A 27,688-nucleotide genomic window follows, 5' to 3' on the forward strand; every position below is an offset into this window, starting at 1 on the left:
GGCAGCAGTACAATTGTGATTGCATTGTTACTTTGAAAAATAAATGGAAGTACACTGCATTTCAGAAATCGACCTTTGAAGATTATTCAAAGGAATAATGCCTAATGAGAAGACCAAAGCGATAAACACTTAATCGAAGTCGTTAAATTTCAGGCACATCAATGATCAAACATAGAAAAATAACTCACCTCAGAGCATAGAAGATGTTTTATTTACATCAAAAGACATGAAGAAATTAATCTACCTGACACTTAATTCAAGCTCTTGGTTCCTTAGTTGTGACCAACGCTCCAGCTATAGTGGTTCCCTGAGATGTCTCCAGTCTCTCTGAAATTTGATCAAGAGCATTGCCCGAGCTCAGGGTCAACATTAGATGAATTTGATTGATATTATATATATTCATATGGAGTACATTCAACATATATAGAACAGTATAAGAAGTTACCAATAGCCTTCTCAAGCAGTGGATCATCTTCATCAATCATTTGATAAGACTTTGTCAAGACATTGTTCTTAAAATAGGCACTCCAGTTAAAGAAAATCTCAGGTTTGATTCTTCTAGGCTCTTCAATCTAAGAACATTTAGTATCTTTTACCTGAAGTGAAGCACATAAACCTAGAGTTAGTTTCCATGGTAATGGTTGGGAGTTACATACAAAATGAATACCAAAACTGCGTATAGTCTACCTCCTCAAATTTAACATCAACGTTCTTCAAGACCGTCAGCCATAATATTTGAACTTCTTTGTCTGCAGTAAAACACATGGAAACATATTAAGTTGTTTTTTATCTTTCCAAAATACTTAAACAAAAACAAAAACAAAGAAGACACAGTGGTCCTGAAGTTACTTTCTGCAGTTTATTCCTCTCTTTGGTCCATCTTTGTATCTTATGGAGTTGGTTCGACTTCAGTAGTTCCATTGACAATATCATAATGCTGTGCATTTCAAGATACCAAGTTAGAATTCAAGAGGAGGTTTAAGAAATATATATACCACTGCTGAATAGTTGAGGTAGCAAAAAAGAGTATACACAAATGCCCATAGTTTTCAATTGGTAGATTTATTTGTTTGGATTTTCTCAAAAAGAGTATACACAAATGCTCATTGTCACACTTCTTCCAACGTTCTCTCCATAAAATGAAATAAAAAGAGATGAGTCAACTAACCCATCTCACGATAAGGAAAATCAAAAACATCTAAAGAAAACGGCTCACTTTTCCTATGCTTCCTGGCGGTTTAAGACAGTACTCAAACGATACATTTGAAACCTGAGAGACATTTTCCAACTTCTTCGCTTATTTAAAAGTAGCATGTGTTTCCTCTTCATACCGAAAAAGAACCCAGATTCATGCTCCAGCCTAACATCACATCAACCAAATTACTAAAATTAACTGTGTTTTTCAAGCTTGGTAGAAATTGAACTAAGAAGTAAAAATGAGAAGATGTGACTGATTTCAGAAATTTGATCCAATAAATCCAAAACCCATATTCAAACGCAAACGTAGAAAAGTCATCAAATTGCAAACCTTTCCAAGATTTGCTTGAGGGGATTTGGCAAACTCCTTAATCAACATCCCAGTGACTTTCGAGATCTTTGTTGTGCGAATGAAAAGTAATTATTGAAAACTAATCAGTGTATAAGAAAATTAAACAAAACCTTTGCATCACTGAGCAGCATATGGACGCCCATCAGCTCCCAACCTTTCTTAACATTCCCGGCTTCCCTAAATCACAGGAGTCTGGTCTTGGCTGTCTGTCTGCAACGACCGGCCTTCGAACTAATCTGAGAGCTCGCCATGGTTGAACAGATTGTATGAGTAGAAGGTGATTGCTTTAGTCGGAAAAGGAAACGATTCAGGTTCATCTCTCATAGGGAATAAGGTGGAATTAAAGAAGAACTGAAGAGGATGTAGTGAGATTAGTAATTTCTGGGAAGCGTTATGTGACTGCAAAAGCTGAAAGGGAATCGCAAGCGTGACGGTTTCACGACTCCGACGAAGAGACCTAGAGTTAATATTTGTACGGAGCCCATCAATAAGTTTCTAAACCGAAATTTTTTTTTTGATTTTGCAGGATCGATTTCAGGAGAGATTGAGATTCCACGTGTCAACAAAAGCCCCTGTGTTAAATGCTGATGTGGCGGAAGGAGGTGCCAGAAAAGTCTGCTTTATATATTAAGATGGGCCCTAACAGACCATGGGCTTAAGTTCAATACTCAAAACCCGGAAGGAGATTGGATTAGGGTAAAACATGTCTCCCATATATAAAGCATTCTCGCCTCTTCACTCAATTCATATGGTATATTGGTATTGCAGCGATTTTATGGGTTCGAACATTGGTCTCTTATGTTTATCGTTTTCATTTGTGTGGCGCAGCCCTTAAGATCGCCTTCCAAAAAAGCTCAATGGAAGCGTGTCGAGTCATAGCTGCGCTATATTGAAAAAAAAACATAGGGTTTGTTCTTTAGGGTTCTCCTAAGCAACTCACCCGTCATTTTTCTTCCTGATTCTTTTATCGGCACGAGGCTTTTTCGGCACTAGAATCTTTAGTCACCTTTTCTCTGCTCTCTTGGGATATAACTTTTTATCTGCTAGAGATGTTAGCGTTTGGGGATTTTCAGATCTTAGTTCGAATCTTCAGTATCTCGTGCTTTATAGTCTGGTCGAATACATAACTTTATTTGTTAATTGTTTTTAGGTTGTCTTGTTTTTTTTTTCTTTGGAAAACGGTGGAAAATGAGGAACAAATAAAATGTGAATCAAGACTTAATTGTTTTGAAACAATGTACCAAATTTTGCTTATTGATATTCTGATTCCACCATAGCTTTACCAATTGATTTGTTTTTAGGCGATCTCTATGTTGCGATTCCATAGTGGGCTAAACGATGATTCCAAAAGATTTGAACTTTGACAACGAAGTAACTTATCTAAACATCTAGTTTGTAATATATCAAACCTCACAATATATTTTCGGAATTTATGTTGGCGTGTTCTGTGGTTTGGTTGTTGTGCTGCTTCGTTTGAAAGCATCAAGATTCTCTCGTGGATACTTTTGGAATAACTTGGATACTTGAAACCCGAAGGAGACAACTGCAATTATTGTTGTTGATTAAAAATCAGCCTCTACCTATCTTATGAGAGATAACATTTAGTAGTTTTTTTTTGCATACTAAACTCAGTATTTTGTTCCTAGTTCATTCATTCTCTGTTGTTTAATTGATCTTCTTTTGTAACTTGGCGGCTTTACTCTATTTTCACTTGTATAGCAAAGGTTTTACCGAGTTTGAGAGTTCCAAACTTCTTTCACAAGGAAAGAACAAACAAAATGGCGCTGTTTTATTAGTTATCTACCATGACTTTGAATTTTTTTATTCCTAATGATAAGTTAACTCAATCAGGGCCTGTTCGTTTGTACATCTGAAAGATGCATTCAGATGGTCTATCTAGATGCCTTATCCAGATGCTCCATCTGGGTGTTGTTCGTCTCTGCATTTCGTTTATCCATCTAGATGTATTATTTCAATGCAACTACGTTTGTTTGCTTTTTTTTTTTTCAACTTGCATCTACATCGAGATAAACTTGTTACTAAAATAATTAAAATAGATTTGTTTTAAAAAATTTGGCAGAAATTTGCATTTTCTAAGTTTTGACGGAAAATTACGTTTTCCCGGTTTTGGCGGAAAATTGCATTTTTTCAGTTTTGACGAGAAATTGTGTTTTCCGGTTTTGACGAGAAATGACGATTTTTGGTTTTGGCGGGAAATTGCATTTTCCCGGTTTTGGCGGGAAATTGCGTTTTTCCGATTTTGGCATGAAATTGCGTTTTCTCGATTTTGGCGGGAAATTGCATTTTCCCGGTTTTGGCGGGAAATTACGTTTTCCCGGTTTTGACGAGAAATTGTGTTTTCCGGTTTTGGCGGGAAATTGTGCTTTCCGGTTTTGGGGGGAAATTACATTTTCCCGGTTTTGGCGGGAAATTATGTTTTCCGGTTTTGACGAAAAATTGTGTTTTCCGGTTTGACGAAAAAATTGTGTTTTCCGGTTTTGACGGGAATTGGTGGTTTTGATTTTGGCGGAAAATTGTGTTTTCTCGGTTTTGGCGGGAAATTACTTGGCGGGAAATTGCATTTTCCGGTTTGGGGGGGGGGAATTACGTTTTTCGGTTTTGGGAGTGAAATTGTGTTTTCTTGGTTTTGGCGGGAAAATGTGTGTTTTCCGGTTTTGGTGGAAAATTGTCTTTTTTCGATTTCGACGAATAATTTTGGCGGGATATTGCGTTTTTTCGATTTTGACGAAAAATTACGTTTTCCGGTTTTGGTGGAAAATTACATTTTCCCGGTTTTGACAAAAAATTGTGTTTTTTTCGATTTTGATAGAAAATTGCATTTTTCGGTTTTGGTGGGAATTTTTGGTGAACACTCACCTTCACCCAGATGCTCCGTTAAGACTCACCCTCATTTGGATGAGAATTTGAGCTGAGTTTTCATAAATGCAGTTGGGTGATCCATCTGGATGTAGCATTTTAATGTACAAAACGAACATCAACTTGCATCTTCACCCAGATGGATCACCCAGATGAGCAAACGAACAGCACCTCAGTCTCGAATTGACGTTACGTCCGCTTCATTGTAAATTTTTGTAATGATGATCGGCGAAAATCTGATAGAAATTGTGAAAAGTCTAGCTTGACATAAAATTTTTAACAACGGCCGGCCTAGAAAAACAAAATTTCATATTTCAAACATCCGACTGGTGATAGAAACAAGAAAAATGAATATATAAAAATAAAATAGTAAGAATGAAAAATATATTATTCCTTGTCAAATTTAATAAGAAATAGTTTTCTTCTATATTACTCTACAAAAAAAAAGAATGAGAACAAATGAATAGGAAAAACAAAAATTATGAATAGTAAAAAAAGAATGAGAACAACTTTTAATTTATTTTTTTTAAATCGTGGAGTAAAATTCGGGTTAAAGATAAAGTCTGATAACCTCTACTGATTGAAAGCTTTCTCGCTTGTGCACCGAAAGTTGAACCAAACACAAACACGTGAATGACTATTGCGACAACGAATAACTACTAAACCAGGCCAGCCACTCTAAGGAGATAACATTTGATTAAACCGGGATTTTTTTTTGTCGATCTATCGGGGTTGTTGATGGAGAGCAACAGCATAGATCAGAGTCAGACGAGGAACGTGATGCAGAGCCCTAGATCTCCGTCTTCTCATCCCTTTCTGTCAGCCTCCGTCACCGATCCCGTCAAATTAGGCAATGGCGTCCAAGCTTACATCTCTTACCGAGTCATCACCAAGGTCTTCTTCTTCTTCTTCTTTTTCTTCTTCAACCCTGATTCCTAGACTAGGGTTTCTATCTTGTTGCGAAACTATCTAATTGTCGAATTTGGGTGTGATTTGTTCAATTTCTGATGAATTGAATTAATTTTCCGGTAGACGAACTTGCCGGAGTATCAAGGACCGGAGAAGATTGTAATCAGACGGTACAGTGATTTCGTGTGGTTGAGGGATCGGCTGTTTGAGAAATACAAGGGTGTTTTCATTCCTCCTCTCCCTGAGAAGAGTGCTGTTGGTAAATTTTTAGCTACCTTTCTCTTTTTACTCCATCTCTACTTAGAACATTTTGACTCAAAGAGGTGCGTTTAGCGGTTTAGGTTGTATCCTTTGTTCAGTTAGCTTTAGGTTATTTATCAGATAGAGGTTTATGATTACCATCATGAATGTAGTTTATTACTCTTCGCATTCAAGCTCTGTTAGATCTTTAGTACAGTGGGATGAGTCAACAATATGGTTGTTAATACTCTTTTTTTTTTTTTTGGCAGAGAAGTTCCGGTTTAGTGCTGAATTTATCGAAATGAGGCGAGCAGCATTGGATGTATTTGTTAATCGGATAGCATCACACCCTGAGCTCCAGCAGAGTGAGGATCTTAGAACCTTTTTGCAAGCCGATGAAGAGGTAAAGAAATCTGGAGTCTGGAGTCTTTACATTTCTGGCGATTATTTTTTTACTTTCCTCCACCTCATGTTCACTTAAGAATTGCTCATAAATCGCATTTACTGCGTCCCTGAGGGACTGTACTTTGCATTTTTGGAAGGTTTTTTTCTTAGGATTTGACAGTTTACCTTTTCTCTTCAGACAATGGAAAGATTCAGGTTTCAGGAAACTGGCATATTCAATAAGAAGCCTGCAGATTTTATGCAAATGTTCAGGGTAAGCTTTCTTTTTTTTTTTTCCTGACCATGTAAAAACTATTTTCAACATCATACGAGACCCAGTAGCAGAATATACACCTTGGGATGCTACTAGGAAATTCAATCTAAATGTTAGCTTCTGGAGCTAATACTGGACTCATTGAATATAACATTGTTCTCAGTCATATCTTGCTTGTTATTACAACTGTATGAGTTGAAAGCGACCATTATATTTGGTTACTTAGCTACTAGTAACTTTATTATGAAATTAGCTTGTGGAGCCAATGGTGGACATGACCGAGCATTGATCTCTGGCGTTAAATTCTTAACAATATGCATCTTAGCATTTCTTCCCAGTAATTCTTCACATTGTTGTAACTATAAGAGTTACAAGCTGCCATTATGATTTTACTTGGATGTAAGATTGGAAAATCCAAACGCAAAATCAAGACTTATTAGATGTGGAATTTATTTTTGACTTCCTTCGTTCTTGTCTCTATGCTTCATGCCCTTTATTAACTTTAGGGTGGTCTATTATCTTACAGGATGTGCAATCAAAGGTTAGCGATGCTGTCCTAGGAAAAGAAAAACCTGTCGAAGAAACCACTCCTGAATATGAGAAGCTTAAACACTACGTTTTCGAGCTCGAGAACCACTTAGCCGAGGCTCAAAAGCATGCGTATCGCCTCGTCAAGAGGCATAGAGGTAGTAACAACAATAGATCACAATCATAGAGGCATTCCTTCCCAAACCTGTGATGGATCCTCAAATTTGATTTTTCTTTTAAACTGATGGCAGAGTTGGGCCAGTCACTGTTGGATTTTGGCAAGGCTGTTAAACTTCTTGGGGCTTGTGAGGGTGAACCTACAGGAAAACTATTTTCCGATCTTGGAACTAAATCAGAACTGGTATCGATTAAGCTCCAGAAAGAGGTATGCGCATTGCCGCATTTGCATAAATGCTTATTATCCTCCTGCTGTTAGATACTTTTATCGATCTACCCTACACTATTTATAGGCTCAACAAGTCCTGATGAACTTCGAGGAACCTTTGAAGGACTATGTTCGTTATGTGCAATCGATTAAGGTGAGTTCTCAAAGCCTTCGTCTTTGGGATTAGACACTCTTGCCTGGCTTCGTTTTACTGGTTTTGGACACTACACATGTCTAAACATTAAACTCGAGCCTCTTGTTTCCGTTTTGTGTGTGTTATCCAGGCAACCATAGGAGAACGAGCCACTGCATTCAAGCAACATTGTGAATTGGCCGAAACAACAAAGCTAAAGGAAATAAACCTGTATGATGATGGCTTCTCTCTCTCTCATATCTGTTCTCTACTTTTGGAACTTTCTGTTAAATTTTTTGATGTTGTTAATGCAGTGACAAACTCATGCTCACACGTTCTGACAAAGTAGGAGAAGCTGAGATCGAATACAGAGAGGTAACAACAACAACAACAACTCCAACTTAATCATTATAGTAATGATTTCTCTCATATTACGGGTGATTTAACTCGATGATAATAATAATGCAGATAAAAGCAGAGAGCGAGGAAGCAACGATAAGATTTGAGAGGATAGTGAAGAGAATGAACGAGGAGATAGTGAGGTTCCAAGAACAGAAGACGGAAGAGATGGGAGTAGCGTTCCATCAGTTCGCCAAAGGACAAGCTCGCTTAGCAAACGGTATTGCTGATGCCTGGAGAGCTCTTCTTCCCAAACTCGAAGCTGCTTCTTCTGTTTGAATCAAAAAAATCTGGTTTTGTGTGTGTTTTGGTTTCTTTAACATTTTATGTTTTGGTGAACTTCAACTTCTAGTTATAAACTTGGCTCGTTTCCTTCCACTTGTAAAGATATGTCTCTTAATCACATACAAATATTTCAATTGAAGCTTTTTTTTTTTGAATTGAGAGTTAATGATAATTAGTTAATCACATTATCGATCAAGATTTTTATCACAGAACTGAAAAGCTTTCATACAATCTGAGCTTCAGTCTTCTTCATGTATTCCTATTTATTTAGTCATCTATAAACGATTAGTTTAAAAAAACAACAAGACAGTTTGGCCGAGTGGTCTAAGGCGCCAGATTTAGGCTCTGGTCCGAAAGGGCGTGGGTTCAAATCCCACAGCTGTCAACGTTTTTTTATCGTCGTAGAATATTACGTTATCGGGGGACTTTTAAGTCAATTACTAAACCCTAAACTTTTTAAAGTAGTTCGTCGCCGGTGATAACCTCTTTTCGTTTCCTCTAACAGCTGCTCTCAGCGAAGAAGAAGAAGATCCACTAAACCTTAACAGTCTGCAGCAATGGTAACCATTTTATCTCAGCCTATCTTATACTCCATGGATAGTTTGCTTGTAGATAGTAGTAATTGGTTGTTCTCTGTCTCTCACTGTGTGTGTTTAAAATGTAAAATAGTCGAGGAGAAAGACAAGAGAACCCAAGGAGGAAACAGTGACTCTAGGACCAGCTGTGCGTGATGGTGAGCAAGTCTTTGGAGTTGTTCATATCTTTGCTTCCTTCAATGACACCTTCATCGTAAGTTTCTCATCCTCTTCATTTTATTTTCTTGAAAACTAACGCATTAGAGACTCTCATTTTACCTTACAAATCTTTATTTCATTTTTTATTTGCAGCATGTGACTGATCTGTCTGGAAGGGAAACTCTCGTTCGTATCACTGGTCAGTCCCCGATCCTTTTTTTAATCATCATCATCATTCTGTATAGTGGATTTTGACCTCTTACAATTCACTTAGGTGGATTTTGTTATTTAGATGATATACTTTTAGGGTTGGAGTTGTATTTTCCCGGGTTGATGATATGCGTGAAAATTGGTTGGCAGGTGGAATGAAAGTGAAGGCTGATCGTGATGAGTCCTCTCCTTATGCTGCTATGCTTGCTGCTCAAGATGTTGCTCAAAGATGCAAGGTATCTCTTAAATATATCTTATTATTAATTTTAAAAGTCAACATGGTAATTTTAAAAATATATATTAGATACTCACCAATTATTTTACCAAAAATTAACACTTCGCCCTTATTTTTTTATAAAATTTATAAAATTTGAAATGTATTACATCTTTCTATTATTTGAACTAAATATATTAGTAAAAGTTTTATAATTCATATATAGTTATTTTAATAATTAATAATATAAGTATGTTCACTATATAAAACATCAACTTTTTATGTTTAAATTCTAACTAAATTAATTTTGTTATGAATATCGGCTTTTTATTCTATTTTTATTAAATCGATTAGCAACAACCACTTATGCTATTACACTTTGAACTAAACAATTTCAAACAAAGTAATGCACTAAGGTCACTAACCACTATAAAAAAAAAGATCAGAAAATATCATTTTAAATATATTTTTATTTTTATATTTAACATATTTTATTTGTTAAGACCATATAATAATTTATAAATTTATGTAAAAGTAAAACATACGAACCCGGCGCGTAGCGCCAGAAAATCACTAGTTAGTTTAATATTATAAACTAATCAGTGATCAGGTGACTAGTGAGTTTTCCAGCTAGTTTTTTTTTTGGACGAATCTAATGAATATTTAATTTTAAGGAAAAATTATTTATAAGCTAGCGTTTTGGATTTTTGCTAGGAGCAATTAGGTTTGGGCGTTTGGATTGGTATTCAGATCATGGTTTTTTGGATTTTAGTTCTGTTTTATAACACCTAAGAAGTCTCGTTTTAGTAGATTTGTAAGTACGAATCGGGTTCACATATGACACATTGATTTCGCCTCGGTTTTGTATCACATCCTAGAACTCAAAGTAATCATATATCATTCGGATTCGGGTTATATCAGATCGATTCAGATATACCCGAAATAAAATCTAAAATTTAAAGCAAAATATAAAATATATATACTTATATTTATAAATATTTGAGTATTTAACCTCCTCAACTCCTCTGCTTCAACAGTGCTACTTCAGAGTGTCCTCTTTGATAATAGAGTTTTGTGTTGTAGGTTTGAATCTATCTCTTTCTTTTGGATTCCCCCTTTGGACAATGTTGTAGCGGATACTCTCGCAAAGTCGGCTTTAAGACTCCTTGTAACTTCTCCTGGTGGAGAGTAACTTTCCTTTTTCTTTAATCAAGTAGTTCGTTCAAAAAAAGATACTAAGCATCAAGTTACCATCGGCTTAGAGTCTAGGTTTTCTATAATACTTCAAGATAATATTGTTTTCATTGCTTTTTTTTTTTTGTAACACATTGTTTTCATTGCTTAGAACTCTAAATTAGCATATGAGATAGACAATCCATTTGTGCCAAAAAAAAAAAAAGATAGACAATCCATAATACATCAACATAACAGCAATTTTATTACAAGGGAATGAAAAAAAAAAGAGAGTACATACTAGCATAGAAAAAAAACAAGTCTAGAAAGTCAAACCCGAGCCTTTTAATTTCTCATCAATGATCATGTCGATTTTGGTCTCCATTTCAGGAGTTAGATAATTTTTCCAGTCACCAACTTCTCCCTTGCGAAAATAGCTTTTGTAATCCACGTTCGTCCATGTTTTACCGGTTTTGTTGACCTCCAAACCACTCAAGTTATCAAGAGAGCATAGTTCCAATATCTTTTCAACCAATCCGTTCTCTTCTTCTTCCTCGGTGAAAGGACATCCCAAGAACTCAGCAAGCCTCTTCAGCTGAGCAGAAGGCTCCGTTTTCAGTTCCTCGTACCTCATGAAGAGTACATTCTTGGGATTCTCCAAGCTTCCTTTCCAATAGCTGAGGGCATGATCCCAAATGGGACCATAGAAGCCAACCCCGCTGCAAAACGACTCGAACATGGACTCGAGAATGCTTCTAGCCGCATCCTTGTTTTGGTACTTGCACCTATAAAACCAACGCGATATCAACGCGTCCTTTGCGTTCCTGCACAAGTACACAATCTTGCAAGGAGAATCTTTGAGGTTTTCTTTTATGGTGTGCAAAGGCATGTGAGTTGAAAACAGTCTCGGAGATGATAACGGGAACTTGGTTTGGTCCGGTGTTGAGCCTTTGAGATACATATCGAACTCCAAGAATGGTACTATGCCATGAGGGTTATCGGAAAGCAATGGATGATTGAGAGGATCATCGTGATCATGTTTTGATCTCTCTAAGAGGGCAACAGAGAGCGCCTTGAGCCAAGTTGTGCCGGCTTTTGGGAAGGAAGCGAGAATAATATCAGTGTCTTGCGGCTGAAAATTCTCCTGGAAGTTGATGACAGCTTGGAGAGTGTTGTAGTAATACCAACATCCTTGGTACTTGCACAGCTTCCCTTGTGCATCTTTGTCTGTAGGAAGTGAAGAGATCAGTTTCTTTGTTTCTTCACTTAGGTTGTCGTCTCTCAAGAGCATAGGAAGCTCCTTCTCAGCCATTATATCCTTTGTTACAAAATGCTTTAAACTCAGTTTTAAATAATAGGTTATATACAGTTGAGGATCTAAGAGAACTTTTAATCGGGGGCACAATTACAAACTTATAAATTAAATGGGGGCATTATCATAGAATTTGAACTAATTACTTCAAAAAACTCAAGATTTGAACTGAATGTTTAAACAAAATAAAAAATTAGTTGGGAGCACGTGACCCCGTACACCGTAAGCTACAGCCCCTGGTTATATATGAGCTGTTACCTAAGATTTATTTATCGTTGCTTAACTTTGGTACAGCTAAGATTAGAGTAAAAAAAAAGATTAGGTTCAAAGAGCATCTCTAGTTGGCAAAAATCAGTTGGCAAAAATCATTTAAATGTAACTATAGAAATTTTGCTTTAAATTTTAGTTTGCAAGATTTTTTGATGTAGCTATAAGAATAAAATGAAAAAATAAATAAATATATATTTACTGTAATAAATTTTTCCTACAATAGTACAATTTACTAAACAATGATTTTAAAATAGGACACATAAACCATTTAGTTTTGTTATAACTTAGTTTAAGAAAACACATGATTGATAATTTTTATGGTTGTACGTAGAAATTAAAACTAAAGACACTTTCTGCATCTCAACTAAAACCACTATTAGTGAGATAGATTCTGGACAGGTTGTAATCTCATGAATATTTTAGTTTTAAAGGAAAAATATTTTAAGCTAAAGTTTGGATTCTTGCAAGTGCAAGTGTGCAACAACTAATTAATCAGTGGGTTGCTGAGAAGAAATTTTGATGTTGCAGTGGTTCCACTGGTGACCATTCTGAAATCAATAGGAATAAATAGGAAATGAACATTGAGGAATAAAATTGTAGGAATAAAAAAAAATTGTTGTTTTATTTTACATTTGACATGGAATAATTTTCTTCTTTATTTTTCTATAAAAAAAGAATAACAGGAAATAAAAAAGAAACATTATTCCTTATGAATGGTGATTGTTTTTATAAACACTAGAGAATACATTATTTCTCGTCATTCTTTGGTCGCCATTATGTATTTAGTTAGGCATCTTTGGTTTGTATTATCTAAACGAAATTAATAAGATACATTTTGTTTGAAATAGGTCCAGCTAGTTCCTTGTTGGAGGAATCTGATGAATATTTAATTTGTAAGGAAAAAAGTTTTTATAAACCAGGGTTTTTGGATTTTTGTCACGTGCAACAACTAATGATCAGGCGATTAGTGGGTTGTTGAGTGAGTTGCATATTATTTACCTAAAAGAATTAATAAGATACATTTTGGTGGAAATAGGTCCAGCTAGTTCCTTGTTAGAGGAATCTGATGGATAATTAATTTGTAAGGAAATTTTTATATAAGCTAGGATTTTGGATTTTTGTCACCTGCAACAACTAACGATGAAGCAATTAGTGGGTTGCTGAGAGTGTTGCAGATTATTTATGTATTTAGTTAGGCATCTTTGGTTTGTATTACCTTAAAGAATCAATAATTAAGATACAATTTGTTGTAATATATATTGCTGAAATATTTCTTTTTTTCTTGGATTATTCATAGTATATTTGAAACATTTGAGCTGATCTACCCCTGAGCACATTATCTCCTCGCCAATCATATCATCGTCTCCTGCATTTTCATTTGCATGTTTTCTTCCATTTTAAATTCTTTGTTTTTTTTTCTTGGGTATTATTTTTACTTTGGTTCTATACGAGATTAGACACCCATATATCATCAATACTTTAACATGGAAGTAACAAATGAATGTTGTTATCAAATCATACACGACGAGAAGATAACAATCCAAGGAACATACATCACAATCAAGTTTACTTTTATTACAAGGCATCAAAGAAACTACAAATCAAACCACAAGTACACACTTAAAACTTCAAGCCCGAACCTTCAAGTTTTTCCTGGACAATTTTGTCGATCTTGCTCTCCATTTCCGGAGAGAGATGATTCTTCGAGTCTCCGACTTCTCCTTTTCGGAAAAAGAACTTGTAATCCACGTCGTTTGACGTTTTCCCGGTCCTGTTGACCTCCAAGTCGCTGAGACGACGCAGAGAACACAGTTCCAAGATCTCGTCCATGGATCCGCTCTCTTCTTCTTCTTTAGTGAAAGGACAGCCTAAGAACTCTGCAAGTCTCTTGAGCTGAGCATAAGGGTCTTCTTTCATTTCCTCGTACCTCATGAAAAGAACATGACTAGGTTCTTCCAAGCTGCCTCTCCAGTAGCTCAAAACATGGTCCCAGAAGGGACCGTAAAAGCTAACTCCGCTGCAAAACGACTCGAACATAGATTCAAGAACGTGTCTATCTACTTCTTTTTTCAGATAGCTGCACCTGAAATACCAGCGTGACACTAATGCGTCCTTCACGTCTCTACACAGGTAGATGATCTTGCAAGGGGAGTCCTTGATTGTTTCTTGCAGCGAAAGCAACGGCATGTGAGTAGAGAACATCCTCGGAGCCGGTGATGACAACTTGGCCTTCTTCAAGTCCGGTGTTTGGCTATCGAGATATAGATTCGCTTCTAGGGACTGTACTAGCGCGTGTGGATTATTGGATAGCAGAGGATGGTCAACGTAAGAAGAAGGGTGTTTGGATCTCTCGAAGAGGGAAACCGTGAGTGCTTTGAGCCAAGTTGCGCCTGATTTGGGGAACGAAGCAATGAAAATATCGGAGTCTTGAGGCTTGAAATTTCTCTGGAAATTGAGGATGCCCTGGAGAGTGGCAGAGTAGTACCAACATCCTTGGTAGTTGTAGAGCTTGTTTCCTTGAGTATCTATCTCGGACTGAAGTTGAGAGATGAGAGTCTTTGTTTCTTCACTTAGGTTGTCGTCTCTCAAGTTTCTTGGAATCTCCTTTTGATCCATATTTTTTTTGGTTATGTTGAGCTTACACGTTATGAAAAATGTGGTCTTCCTCGTAGATATCAATCAGTATTACTACTTGTATTTATAATATAAATGTGGCCCTCCAATTTAATTACAGTGATTACTAGTTATGTACCATCAGCTTCCAATGCTAGCGGACCCAAGTTCGATTCCTCGTCTCGTAGATGGCCGTCGCCATATAAAACTTTAAACTACGTACGCATGTTATATGCTGTAATCGATGAAGAATTCATTCATCCGTTTGCTTAAATTTTTTTTCTTAATACGAAAGTTCAGACGATCAAAGCTATACAAAAAATTATAAAACCATCGAACCCGTCAGTTCAAATCTGCATTTTCTTTCAGGTTTGTTTTACCATCAGATGCCCTAATTGCACGCAACATTTGCCAAAACGATACCCTTACCACACCTTTTTATAGAGCTAACATTTTGGGTAAGAGACGAGACAAAATAAATCCCAACATTGAACCACGACCGGATGTTATAAGCTATGTACAGTTGTACCACTTTCTTTTACTCCTTAATTTTTTTTTTAATGAGAACTTTTGATTCACTATGTCATTTGGGTCTTTCTGATAAGACCCCTAATGTAAGTAGACCGCGGCTCAGGGACTGTATTTGTCGGATCTATTTAACGCGGAACTCAAGTCTGAAACGATTCAAGTTCTGACTGAACTTCTCTCTGTTCTGCGGATCTAATCCCCGCGATATGTCTGTCATAAGACAGTCAAAGCATGCAGAGAGACGCTGGTGTTGATCCACTGGCTGCACCATTAAAAAATAATGGCTCAAGATTTTCGATGCATACATAAAAGCAGTAATACATGTAAAATGGTAAATAATAGAGAGTTTTGGATCATCACCTGTAACGAGAGGATCTTAGCTTTCAGATCAGACAGGAGCTGGTGAGACAGCAGTTGGAATGAGTTAGACAATTGAACAAAGGCTCACTTCGGAAAATTGCACAAGAGTGCAAAAATACGCATTACACATACCTGCTCACTTATAAGAATCAAGCTTAGTATTGGCCTGCTGAGACTCCACTGATTGCCACAATCCTCGAACAATACTATTTCAAACAGCGTCTTCAATATCTGCTTGTATGAGAAAATCCGTTTTAGAAAAAAAAAAGTATTAAACGTGGTTGCATCTGCCAGAGAGAGAGAGAGAGAGGAGTTACCTCTGGAAACAAACTAGGGCAGTCTGCAATGTGCTGCACAAAACGAATAGAAGCGGGAGAAGAAGGTGCCTCACCCATTGTGATGTTGTTGAAATAATATGTAGCAAGGTTGTCTACAGCTATTGCACACTGAAACGGATGATATATATATGTCAGTGCTTAAGAAAACATTGTGCAACATAATAAACGGATCTTGACATTTTATTACACATTTCTCACCTGTGATGAAATACTTGTGTCCAACCCCTTGAGTCCAGATTCAAGGGAACCTACGAGATGCATAAACGTGGCTGTATCCAGTGTCAATATGAAGTTAATATGACTGCCACACAAGACTTCGACGAATCCAAAGTATGCCTTTGTAAGCTGAAAGATGAAAGAAATACGATAAGATATGAGATCAACAGTGCACTAAAAAGGTAATGAAAAAAAATATTGAGTGAGAGCCAAAAAAAATTCGATGCATTGAAAATGACTATTGAAGGCATCTAGACGATAAAAACGCAGTGGCACACATACCTTGCGGTATGCTAATATATCTGCCAAGGGAATTGCTAAGGTCAACTTCAATGCGATATCAAGTGCATCCGCAAGAGCTCGATCGCCATAGAGTTCAAACACGCCGAAGTTGCAATAATTTCCCGAAAGCGCTGCCCATAAGATGATTAAGTACCAGAACATAGTGAACTAAAGCAACAAACAACAAAAAAAAACTTATTCTCATTGCTTCTGTAAATGTCGAACTTCTAACCTCTTGACAGAATTGTCAGTGAAACCCAGATCCCCTTGTATTTGAAGGCATATATATCCGCAACATTTGGAAGGGACAGGATCCTTGAACCATAAGCCACAATCAGTTTACTGACTTCCCGGAAAAGCAGGATGCCATTTGGAGAAGAAGGGTCGAATGTAACGCGCTGGGTTTTGTTATGAACAAACTCAGCCACGAACTTCAACAACGGGGTCGTAACCTACATCAAAAATCCAAGAAGAGAAGCTGAGACAAAGAAGGCACCACCACTCAAATAAATAATGGCAGAAAGCATAAATTCACTGACGTATTAAATCAGATATAAGTGGACTCGGGTTATCATTAGGTCAGTGAACTTTGATACAATCCAATAGAGCAGAATGTATAACTAAATACCTCTGGTGTGTCGAACCATTTTGAGATCCCTCTCAAAAGAAGTGGCATGTGTGCAGGATAAAGCCAGTCAAACAAAAGACCATAACTTCTCTTGCTGAGATCAAAAGAAAAAGCTTAAATAAATCACAAGATTGTAAAATGTTTAAGGATGTCAAAGTAACTAGATGAAGTCAATACCTGCTACCAGCCATTGAAATTCCTCTCAAATCCCTCATCAATCCGATCAGAGCAAACTTCACAGCATCAGTGCGAAACATCGAATCTGGTGTTGATTCCAGGGTGCGGAAAACCTATCATGATTGAATTTAATATTAGTTTACTGGCTTATTACAGCAACTTGAACTATATACAAGAACTTAGATTCCATCACACCATAAAAATTAGATATTAAGCTACGCATAGAACAGAAAATACATAAAACACAATGCGATGCGAATATGCCTATAAGATATCATAAGATATTAGGACGTGGAACAACCCTGAAGCCCATGTACCAAACTATGCCTTAGAATTGAGAAAGGGTGACCATTATGCATTTTCAATGCAAATTTCACCATGACTATGTTTTCCTTGTGCTTCGCCTGGGTTACTTGGTAATAAGAAACACAAAACTTTTTCATTATTACGTCGATGCAACCCTATCATTATAATCAGAGAGCAGTATGCATGGCAGATACATATAGAATCATTATTGTAAATGAAACCTGCAGATATAAGATGCTGAAAAAAATGGAGAATAACCTGCGTAAGTGGTTCCATCGACTTCTTGAACTTTATTAAGCTATCCTCCATGAATATCAGCCAGCCAATAGTGTAGTAAAACGTTGTTCTGCTGCGAGAGCATCTATACTCTTCTAAGAAAGGAAACTGCTCTCTCTGGAATATGGCAATTCATATACTGAGATTATTGCTGGTGATACATTACATGATGCCCATAAGAGAAGAGTTCTTGGAGAAGAATTACAGTGTGATTAGACATAATAAAGTTCACCGTGTCCAGCTTCAAAAGCAGCTTCCCGGTCATATATCTACAAGCGAAAACCAAAACAAAAAGTTCAATACGGAAATGCATATGAGATAATATACCATCAATTTAACAGGTTGTAACGGAGTTACCCAGATGCCAACTCATGAAACAAACTCAACGTGTGACCAATGACTTCTTCACTCTAAAGAAACAAAAGACAGATCTTTTTGCTTTTTGAGAACAGGTGATTTTGATGCTTCGAGCGGCATGTCAGAAACGGTAAAGAACACAAGATTACCTGCGTATAACATTTTAAGTTTGTAGCAATCTTGTCAACAATAACGTTCAACAGCATAAGATGATCATCGAGCCCAAGGAGGTCTTTCAATCTGGCATACAATTGCTGCAACAGAACAGTAGTATTAGGAATAGACATGAAACAAAAAAGTATATAAAAAGGAAACAAGTTTGCATTTACTTTTGATGAATGCATGGCCTGATCACCAACGTAAGATTTTCGGAAATTCTGGAAGAATGTAAGTACCGCACGATCAAGCCTTTGTTTACTTATTTCACCATATCGCTGCAGAGATAATGTATTATTTGATTACTTTACAGATGAAAGAAAACAAAACACGTGAAGTACAGGGTGATCTCAAAACCTTATTACAATATCCCATACAGTTCACTCATAATATTAATATCAAAAACATATCCCTACTCTGTATTCATATATGTGTAACAGTGTTATACATGATTATGAACATAAGCTAGACTTACTGATTTACCAGCCGTACTTATATATGGTGAGTGTTCAAAAGGAACACTGATAAACATAAATATTGACATACAATCAAGTAGCAAAACAACATTTAGGCAACTCCTATCTTCGTGGTTAAATCCAATTTTAACCAAATTATAGAACTATGCAATCCAACGAGATCATCTACAAGTATTTTGTTTTTAATTAATCGCAAGCAGATGTCATACATGTCTGTGTAGTCCACTGTCCATGACATTTACTAGCCGCAAAACACGAAAAGAGAGTTCGGCATCAAGCACCTCTTGCGTCTCCACACTGCCCCATACATTTAATTTCCAATGTTCATATATTGTTTTGTTCCTCAAACAGACCTAAACGCAAAAAACAAAAACAAAAAATCTCAAGATTGGATAGCAACTTACCTACAGCCGCTGCACTGCTTGATTTTAACAATAGCAGCAACAATATGAACAACCCATGCCAGTTTTGCTTCAATAAGTGCCAGTTCAGATTTGTCAGCAAACTGAAGTTTCCCTCTTTCCTGTTACACAATCACTCAGCTCAAGCGATTAGGACACACATAGAATTGACAGAACATCAATAAGCTCTACACATAAGAACACTGGCTTTACCGTATATGACTGCAGAAGCGGCTCCATTGTGTTTATTATATACATGCCAGTTCTTTCATACTGCACGATAAGAACCTCAGTTTCAGTTCAATTATATTAAGATTCAGCATTATCCAACAAAATATGTTAACGAAACAAGGGTGTCGTATGCAACGCAAAACGAGTAAAAGGATAACCTGAAATCTGCATAGGTACGGAAAGCAATCCAGCCCATCCTGCAGAACTTCAACTTTATCCAAAGGATGCTCAGTAGGATCATCGGGGATACTAGCCTGGAAAGAGGAAAACAGTAACATATCAAAGAAAACCTACAATTTAGCATGGGGAATCTACCCGAATAAGCAGTATTATATACCTGCACAGAATCGAATCTGGAGATGATAAAACCCTCTGTAATTTTAGGTGCAAATTCATCGAGTAGACTTGGTGAATCACCCTTCAAATATGAGACAGATGCTACTAATTTGGACCACAATCCAAGGAGGTAGTACACGCTGCTGCTGGCCCACTGTAAGAAAAAAAAACTATTTATGGATTTTGCAAAACTAAATATAAACTGAATTGAATGGCTATTGCATTTCGCTAATATAAATTCAATTGCTATGATAATCGCAAATATAAGGCATCTGTAGTTTGATTGCTGTTTTGCATTCGTTAATATAAATTGCGAAAATCTACCTGCCACGACTGGAGAGATTTTAGTGTAAACTCTGCCACCAACTGTATCCAGTCACCGTACCCGTCCATCTTCACAAGCTCTGAAAGCTGCAGAGAGCAGATGGATTTATACATACGATTATCAGCCATATAAACCAATAAAGCATGTCTAAATTATAACCTCCAAAAAATTACAGTGATACCGCACAATAAATACAATTACATGCTGGCATTAGCATCTTGTTGTCATATACCATTACTAAGGAGCGTCCAGAGAGAAATCAAAGTAATACGAAGCACCAGAAGATACAAATCAAGCGCCCAGTCTACGATTGTCAACTACCATTTAGGCAAGAGATCCCAGGAAAGAACATCGTTGAAGAGACTAAAACTATATTAGAAACTGTTTATGAGCTATTACTGATTTATAAAGAACATATAGCATCAGTATAGTGAAGCCCACCAACGGTGACATATAGCAAAAGAAACAAGTGTAAATTTATCCAAGTACACGGATTGTAACATAAAATTCTAGCTATGACACAAATAAAATTATACAAACTGTAATGCGTGAATTAGAAAAGAATTTAGTTGACTTTTACCTGATAATTCATCCTAAAACGCCCAAGTAGACGGCAGAACACATGGTAGTTATCATGATCAGCAAGACCTGATTCAACAAAATAATTTGTGTTGACGAAGACAAGGGGCCGGGATCAGGGAAATAATATATGTAGACGTAAGATCAGTAAGGTATCAAATATCCATTAAAACATAACATCAACACATACGTAGAGTACAATGTTAACAGACTACATAACTGAGAGGCTCGAATTTCAGTCATGAAGGGTTAGAAAATTGTAAATGACACAGTTCCATACAATGCAACACATAAGCTTAGGTTTTACAGTCGGGCAGAAAAATTCCAGAGTGTAATACATCAAACATACCTTTTCCTGTTTGAAGAATTTCTTTGGTTCCTATCATCAAATGGGCTAAAAATTTAGAGCGGGTACCATCATCCGTGAACATAGAGCGTCTTACCGACGCCAATCGCACCAGGCACTCAAGTGCCTAGAAGTTAAAACAGAGAAACATTAAGTAGCAAATTTGAAGTCATCTAAAGCTACCTACTGTGTGCTAACTGTAAATGAATTAATCAGATGATCAGTGGTATTAATCAGATGATCAGTGATACCACTGAATTTGAAACACCTGTCCACACAATATACGGGTGGATAGAAATGAACTGAAGATAAAAAATAATTTATGCAAAAGATGCATTTATGCTTCTTCTCATCAAAAACTGAAAAAAAAAAATTATGGACAGACCTCTTTCGAAAGAGGTGAGTCTGTACTACCATAGTAATCGAAAAATATCTGCAGCGTGGAGGGATCCTCCAATACTGACCTCCAGGTCGTTGGAATCTGTAAATTATCGGTAACACAAGGAGTTATAACATCATGAAAATCGAGTACCACATAAACATAGACACTAAGAAATAACAAACATGATGAAGATAACCCGATATTGACGATCTACCTGAACTGTACCAACCTCTTCTGTGCTTTCATCAATTGAAGTTCCAACAAAATCAAAAGATACACACCTCAGCGCAAGGGAAAGTGCCAATTCTTGTAAACGTCCGACAGCTGATTAACAGATGATGTCTGACTCATTACTATCGAACTAACAGGAAAAACAAAATGAAATTCCCATGCCTATGCCTAGCCAAAACATTCTTTAGCATATATTTTCAAGATGGCATTTACAACTCAAAGCTGGCATGACGGAATATAATGAAAATCCTGACAAAGATGACTCACCCAACAGTTAGAATTTTCAGAGGTGGTATCCATTATATACAGCCAGCAAAATTCACACATGCGCAACAAACAATCTAGATTGATGGCATCAATGCATTACAATATGAAGTTCAGAATATTACCATTGCTTTTCAGATAGCTTAATGAAGTTAAAGCTATTCGGAATATTTGAAATAAGGATTGATCCCTGAAGTTGCATACAACCCTCCGATGACATGTAGAAGGCAGTCTTGGATTAGGCTAAGAATTGAACAAAAGATAGATGGAGAAATGTCAAATAAGTATTTCACAAAAGTAAATAAATGGACAATATTTTGTGACACATTCAATATCTAAAATAATGCACGTTGTAACATATACCCGTCTAACAAAAACCACCATTTTAAATCTTTAAAAAGTGCATTTGAAATATACATAAAGGAATGGTGGAAACAGGCAGTATAGTTATACAGAGCAACACACTCTTATTGTATCTGTAACAGACAGATACTCTAGATCACATAGAAACAAAAGGATGAGGCAACTAAAAACTAATGACTCTGAAGCAATGAGCATGTCATGTCAAGATATTTATTCACCATAAACCACTAACCTGATTCATCTCCTGCACAAGTTGATCCAAAATTCTTAAACCAATAGCATAGTGATCCGAGGAACCCTATTCAAACAAAATTTATGGAAGAACATATTCAGCAAGCTCTTGTTAAGAAAATCTGAAACTTCTACAAAAGTAACATTCACATGGGTTTCTGCAATCCACAGAGCACTAGGAAATAAAGATAATACAGTAACCATACACCCACGAAGATGCACCACCTGTTCCAAGAAGTTTGTTGATTCCGTAACCACATCCCTGAATTTATCACCTTCTAACCATCCAAACTTTGTGAGCCGGCAAAGCAGTTGAATGAGCGAAGCAATAACAAATGGTTGCATCTCCGGTCCTCTTGTAGCCAGGTAGTTCACTATATAAGCTCCTAAACAAAACCAACATAACACCAGTACAAGTAAGTTATTAAATCCCATAAAAGAGATATCTGGTCATTTAGTTTGAGGGGCAGAATAAGAAGTTTACTGATATCAAGGCGAAGATTCAGCGGAAGGGTATGATCCGTCACTTGCTTCAACAAACTCGAGCTGGCGAGCATTAAGGAATAAGGTTGTGATGAATTGTCGAGAATGTATTGACATTGCGGTATATAATCCTTATTCACGGAAAAGCATCTCAGACTGTTTTCAGCGTGAGCCCTCTCAGCTGTGTCCTGTGAGTTGTATAATCTCTCGCATAATGCCTCAAGTTGCGCCAAGCTCTCCATCGGTAGCGAAGCAGAATCTGACCAACAAGGTAGAAAAGAATAGATACCACTACCATTTTAACAAGAATATTTATATAAGTATTAGTTTATTACAGAGTATCCTGATTTATGAAGTATTCAGTGGCAACAATGAAGAAAATGAATCATTACAATAACAATGAATCCACCAAGCTTCAGGAGAAAATCAAATGACACAGTTCCACAATAATCCCAACCCACAATTAAAAAGAAAATGAAATACCAAGATCCAAACAGATATGGAACAACATTAACAACGACAAAAGTTTACTAGTAAGTTGACCTTACAAATTGGGTGAGCTACCAGTATACATCACTTAGATGTCATACAATAGAGAGGAAAAAAGAGAGAGTACACAAGTAGTGATAGAAAAAAAATGATAGCCTAATGGCAGAGTCAAAGCTCCTAACTCTGGATGATGGAAAAAGTATTGAAGCTGTGTATCAGCTAACTCCAGCTCAGTACCAGGGTTGATTTCTGTTTAAAACGTCAAAAATCAAACTTCAGTTGCCACACAAAACACCATAGATAAGAGTGAAAGCTACAACTCTATATGAGACACAAGTCACACAAAGTCGAACACTCCTATAAGTTTCTCTAAGTTTAGCACATCAGAAAATATAAGATAATTCGACTAGTGATGGAAACGAAGATGTTAAGCACAGACTTGACAATGTCATTCCACCACAACTACATCCTATTGAATCAAGCGAACATAGCTATGCTACGCTAAGTCATCATACACATTCGATACAGCGCAAGACTGGAACACAGAAAACGGCTACAGTAAAGAAATGAGCTACATAGAAAACCTAGATTTCGTATTTGCAATCACAAACTAACCGTTATAAGTAAAACTATACGAATACGATTCATCATCGATCTTCATCACCTCACGAAGCACACGATTGAGGACAATAAACAATCGAGCAAATAAAAGATTTGGGAAACAACGATGTGCGAAAACAAACTTTGCCTCACCAGAGAGTGAACTGATAGCAACTCCGATTACGTTATTCGGCAAGTTTTTCCGGCGAACTGAGACCTCGATCAGCGAAACGTCGTTGGTAACAGCAAGGACGAAGAAGAGACGTGCAGTCTGATCAGGCGAGTGTGCAACTTCCTTTTTGCTTTTATAGAGACTCGCTCACCTCTACTATCCATCTCGGTTCGTGTTTCATTATGGGCCAAACCTTAATTTAATGGACCTAAGCCTAAAAATATGACGGGCTTTGCAGTTCTCTAACTGGCCCAACTCTAACGCGAAGGCGGCCGCTAAAAATCTAGCGGTCAAAGACTTTGTCAACAAAACAAATAAACCATTAATATATGTTTTTTAAAATTAGATTATATAATCTGCTCAAGTTTCTTCATCAACTTCTAATCTACCCCCACCAAACTACAATCGTCTGGACATTGTCGAACATGATTCTTCTCACCTTAAATATGATTACTAGCGATTATATACATTTTTCAATGATGTGATGTCAAACTACGAGAATTCAATTACGAGTGGTTAAAATAATAAAGTTAGGGAAAAAATCTCAAAACATTTTCATTACACGGAAACGCTACAAGGAAATTTTGTTTTAAGCAAAAAGATAGGTAGTTATTGATGTTATTATAGTCACTAGTTATTTTTCGTTGAAATATCTCGAGTGTAAATGGTTGTATACGGCTTAAGTTAACGATTTTAACTATTTGGCTTCTTGTAAATTAAGTCCTGAACGTTTCTTTGAAAATTTATCTCTTTCTTAATTAGTGAACTTTTTTCTATGCGTTATTAGTAACGTCTGAGCTAGCTTCTCGTATCAAATCTTTAGTAGGCTTGAATCCGCCATCATATATTTTTTTATCATTGCTTTTTTAGTTATTCCGCAAAATTATAATATCTACATTGACAACCTAAAAACTAAATGATTGTGATCTGTAATCGACCAGTTGATATTGTATAAGGTAGATATAATGTTTGACAACCTAAAAATTAAATGATTCTGATATTAAGGTTGAAAGAATGGTCCAACTATTCGTATTTGTTCACTATTATATTGGATTTCTCTTGAAGAGACCAACATGTAAAAACGTTGCCATCCCATTTGTCTAATTTAGAACTTTAACAAAAAGTTGGTATATATAGTTAGTTACATATACATTGGACAAAAGGTATATAAATTAAGAAAATACAAACCCGTAAAAATATATCTTAGATCTATAAGGAAAAACAAACATTTTGCAATCTGTGATCACATTATTAAGAAAATGCGTATTAAATGAACGTGAAAACTATTTGAAAAAAGGTTTGATAGTGGCGACCACCTTCTTGAATTGGTCGAGAAACGACAAGTACGACACCGTTCCATCGTTCCCTGCGAGAACTCTGTATTTATCCTTCCTCGTGAAGTTAGTACACTCAAACCCTAACGTAGCCGCCAAGATTCTCTGTACATAATTAGCCACGTCATAGGGACTCTTCCCAGACGAACACGTTGCCTCCACTTCAAGCTGGTTCAAGAACGTCACCTCGTAAACCGGTCTTGGGTTCATGAAAAAGAAGATGGGGTCAAAAGCCTTCCATCCTCTAGCGGTAGTCGCGTGAAAGAATCCAACTCTGTAGTTCATTGCCACGGGAACGATCTTATCAGTTAACTCCGCGAAGAGCGCGCTAAATCTCAGCAGAAACGGTTCGCGGCAAGTGGTTCCTTCGGGATACACCACTAAGTCCCCGTTAGATAACTCTTTCTTGATAATTTCGGCGTCTACATGTCGAACACGAGTTAAACGAAACGTTGGAATCGGAGATAGGATCTCGGACAAGCGAGAAACGGAGTAGGTAACGGCCGGGATGCTACGGCCGAGCACATAGGATAATATGACTGGATCCATTACGGTTCTATGAGTGCATACGAATAGTACGCCTAGGTTTCCTGCTGATGCTGGTGCGGGAGGCTTTCCTTTTACGATGAACCGAATGTTGAATATGCGTGAGACGTAAGGTATGGCCCATAACGGGAGCATGGATCCGATAAAGAGACGAACCACGGATAGGATTATTCCGAAAGGGATCCAAAGAAGGATGAGGAGTGCGGTGGCTGGTGTCGGCAGCTTCACCAAACGTCCATCGTGGAAGATTACCGGTAGTAGCTGTACATGCAAACGCTGGACGTTGTAGTTGGATGGAATCGGTGCATGAACTTGCTCCTATATATACACAAGATATACGATAATGAGTTTTTGGTATGAAATTTTTCTGTTAGTTTTAAACATTTGAGTTTTTGGTATGAATTTTTTATTAAAGCATGGACTATATCTTTAATGAAGTACATTGGCACTTGTTTAAGAATTTTCTTTTTAATCAAATATACAAAAAGTAATAAAAACATTTTAATTTAAGTTATATAGATGCACAAAAGTTTCCTTTTCTCTAATAAATTTTTATAACGTAGTGTATCGTAAGATTATGGATAAAAATATATTACACAATTAAACAAAACTATCATATTATCAAAATAATTTTAATTTCTATCTAGCTAGCATGCATGAAGTTTAAAACATAATAATTGCTCCACTTAAAAACTGACCCGTAACATTTGAATAAATTTAAATCATATCACAATTAGCTCAAAATTATAAAGTTTTATTTTTATTTTTTATTTTTCTTAAAGTTTTATTTTCTTAATACTTACCTCACATAAGGATAGGAAATTTGGAGAGCCCGAGATAATCGGTCGCCCAAGACCTAGTTCAGGTCTTCGATCAACAAACAAGTTAGCCACACTGTTGAAAATGGATCGATCGACGTCGGATTCCTGAATCAAACCGATGGCATAACCGAAACGGTTAACGATTATCTCTGTACCGATGACCTCATCGGCTCTAAGATGGTCCTTAGCGAATCTCTCTACCATAACTCGTGGCATTCTTGTGACAACGACTCTTTTCTCGCAAGAACCAAACACTCTCCAAGCATCCATGCTTATATCGTCCATGTAGAATTTGGGAAGAACGGCTCGAGCCACTGATTCAATCTCCGATTCGCGCAGACCAGCTGTTGCAACGACGATCATCAACTTAAGGCTACTGTTTCTGTAGCCCAAAACGTCAAGGAGTGCTATGATAGGCCAGAGAAACAGCAGGAGTGTATAACGAACTAATCCTGATGCCTCTAAAGCCACGAGCATGAAGTAAGCGAAAGGTTTTGGGGTTTTCAGCAGAGTTCCTTCAAGTTCTGACACGACCGAATACGATGTTGTCCTTGATGATTCCATCACAACTCAATTAATTTTTTAGTTTCTTTGAGTTTCGGTTTGTTTGAATATGAAAAGTATTGGATCATAGAGTTAGTTTTTATAAGGTTTGAATTAACTTGTCTCTAATGTAATGTCACACGGCAGTTTATCAGTTTCGCAACCACTTTTATTTTGTTTTGTTGAACGCGTTAATATATTTGTCGTTGATCAATATATATATATATATTTTTGTAACTTAAAAGGGTTAAATCCAGGTCAATGATGACACAAGCCTAACCCCCGGATGAAGGTAGTCTTATTGGGTTTTTCGATTCTCTCAAGCGCCACTAAACCACCACCACCGGTTGATCAATATATATTCCTCGATGATACATCAGTTATTCATAATTTTCCTGAAGTCAATGTGCAAGGATACTGGA

General features: G+C 36.8%; 6 protein-coding genes, 1 long non-coding RNA gene and 2 other non-coding genes across 10 annotated transcripts; 4 read left to right on the top strand and 5 right to left on the bottom strand.

The window, feature by feature from the left end:
• Positions 1-122: 122 nt before the first annotated feature.
• Positions 123-2,085, bottom strand: LOC108817495 (uncharacterized). The gene is made up of 6 exons (XR_001944016.2): positions 1,529-2,085; positions 1,217-1,360; positions 850-937; positions 688-749; positions 446-596; positions 123-327 (listed from the first exon to the last, which is right to left on the bottom strand). It is a non-coding gene; the product is annotated as an uncharacterized LOC108817495 (long non-coding RNA).
• A 648-nt stretch (positions 2,086-2,733) lies between these two features.
• On the top strand, positions 2,734-2,820 carry LOC130498241 (small nucleolar RNA snoR120). The gene has a single exon (XR_008937162.1). It is a non-coding gene; the product is annotated as a small nucleolar RNA snoR120 (small nucleolar RNA).
• Positions 2,821-5,033: 2,213 nt separating this feature from the next.
• Positions 5,034-8,118, top strand: LOC108817496 (sorting nexin 1). Its single transcript, XM_018590207.2, has 10 exons — positions 5,034-5,320; positions 5,459-5,594; positions 5,845-5,978; positions 6,159-6,233; positions 6,760-6,919; positions 7,013-7,146; positions 7,232-7,300; positions 7,431-7,510; positions 7,594-7,654; positions 7,748-8,118. Exons 1-10 carry the CDS (start codon positions 5,165-5,167, stop codon positions 7,955-7,957), a joined length of 1,215 nt encoding a protein of 404 aa, XP_018445709.2. The 5' UTR covers positions 5,034-5,164; the 3' UTR covers positions 7,958-8,118.
• A 150-nt stretch (positions 8,119-8,268) lies between these two features.
• On the top strand, positions 8,269-8,348 carry TRNAL-UAG (transfer RNA leucine (anticodon UAG)). The gene has a single exon. It is a non-coding gene; the product is annotated as a tRNA-Leu (tRNA).
• A 15-nt stretch (positions 8,349-8,363) lies between these two features.
• LOC108833093 (40S ribosomal protein S14-2) lies at positions 8,364-10,495 on the top strand. Its single transcript, XM_056991170.1, has 5 exons — positions 8,364-8,523; positions 8,633-8,752; positions 8,851-8,896; positions 9,058-9,143; positions 10,205-10,495. The coding sequence occupies exons 1-5, from the start codon at positions 8,521-8,523 to the stop codon at positions 10,208-10,210; spliced, it is 261 nt and encodes an 86-aa protein (XP_056847150.1). The 5' UTR covers positions 8,364-8,520; the 3' UTR covers positions 10,211-10,495.
• A 121-nt stretch (positions 10,496-10,616) lies between these two features.
• Positions 10,617-11,606, bottom strand: LOC108833094 (cytosolic sulfotransferase 1-like). The gene has a single exon (XM_018606540.2). It carries the CDS (start codon positions 11,604-11,606, stop codon positions 10,617-10,619), a length of 990 nt encoding a protein of 329 aa, XP_018462042.2.
• Positions 11,607-13,295: 1,689 nt separating this feature from the next.
• On the bottom strand, positions 13,296-14,823 carry LOC108818520 (cytosolic sulfotransferase 1-like). Its single transcript, XM_018591515.2, has one exon. The coding sequence runs from the start codon at positions 14,490-14,492 to the stop codon at positions 13,497-13,499; it is 996 nt and encodes a 331-aa protein (XP_018447017.1). The 5' UTR covers positions 14,493-14,823; the 3' UTR covers positions 13,296-13,496.
• Positions 14,824-14,956: 133 nt separating this feature from the next.
• On the bottom strand, positions 14,957-24,120 carry LOC108818519 (uncharacterized). 2 transcript variants are annotated; one of them, XM_018591512.2, is made up of 30 exons: positions 24,004-24,120; positions 23,433-23,499; positions 22,763-23,020; positions 22,504-22,664; positions 22,280-22,345; positions 21,810-21,927; positions 21,404-21,513; positions 21,193-21,288; positions 20,811-20,934; positions 20,463-20,530; positions 19,882-19,968; positions 19,559-19,711; positions 19,380-19,475; positions 19,204-19,263; positions 18,994-19,112; positions 18,799-18,886; positions 18,287-18,391; positions 18,107-18,211; positions 17,958-18,010; positions 17,806-17,869; positions 17,583-17,717; positions 17,019-17,131; positions 16,842-16,935; positions 16,446-16,665; positions 16,214-16,344; positions 15,914-16,060; positions 15,695-15,823; positions 15,510-15,608; positions 15,378-15,416; positions 14,957-15,279 (listed from the first exon to the last, which is right to left on the bottom strand). In XM_018591512.2, exons 3-30 carry the CDS (start codon positions 23,001-23,003, stop codon positions 15,142-15,144), a joined length of 3,159 nt encoding a protein of 1,052 aa, XP_018447014.1. In that variant the 5' UTR covers positions 23,004-23,020; positions 23,433-23,499; positions 24,004-24,120; the 3' UTR covers positions 14,957-15,141. The 2 variants fall into 2 exon arrangements, with proteins under 2 accessions (XP_018447014.1, XP_018447015.1); XM_018591513.2 differs by lacking the exon at positions 23,433-23,499 and having other exon boundaries at positions 24,004-24,114.
• A 1,006-nt stretch (positions 24,121-25,126) lies between these two features.
• Positions 25,127-27,354, bottom strand: LOC108816069 (glycerol-3-phosphate acyltransferase 7). The gene is made up of 2 exons (XM_018588638.2): positions 26,706-27,354; positions 25,127-26,220 (listed from the first exon to the last, which is right to left on the bottom strand). The coding sequence occupies exons 1-2, from the start codon at positions 27,285-27,287 to the stop codon at positions 25,306-25,308; spliced, it is 1,497 nt and encodes a 498-aa protein (XP_018444140.1). The 5' UTR covers positions 27,288-27,354; the 3' UTR covers positions 25,127-25,305.
• Positions 27,355-27,688: the final 334 nt, after the last annotated feature.

Source organism: Raphanus sativus, chromosome 7, assembly GCF_000801105.2.
Source record: "Raphanus sativus cultivar WK10039 chromosome 7, ASM80110v3, whole genome shotgun sequence".
Classification (NCBI taxonomy): Eukaryota; Viridiplantae; Streptophyta; class Magnoliopsida; order Brassicales; family Brassicaceae; genus Raphanus; species Raphanus sativus.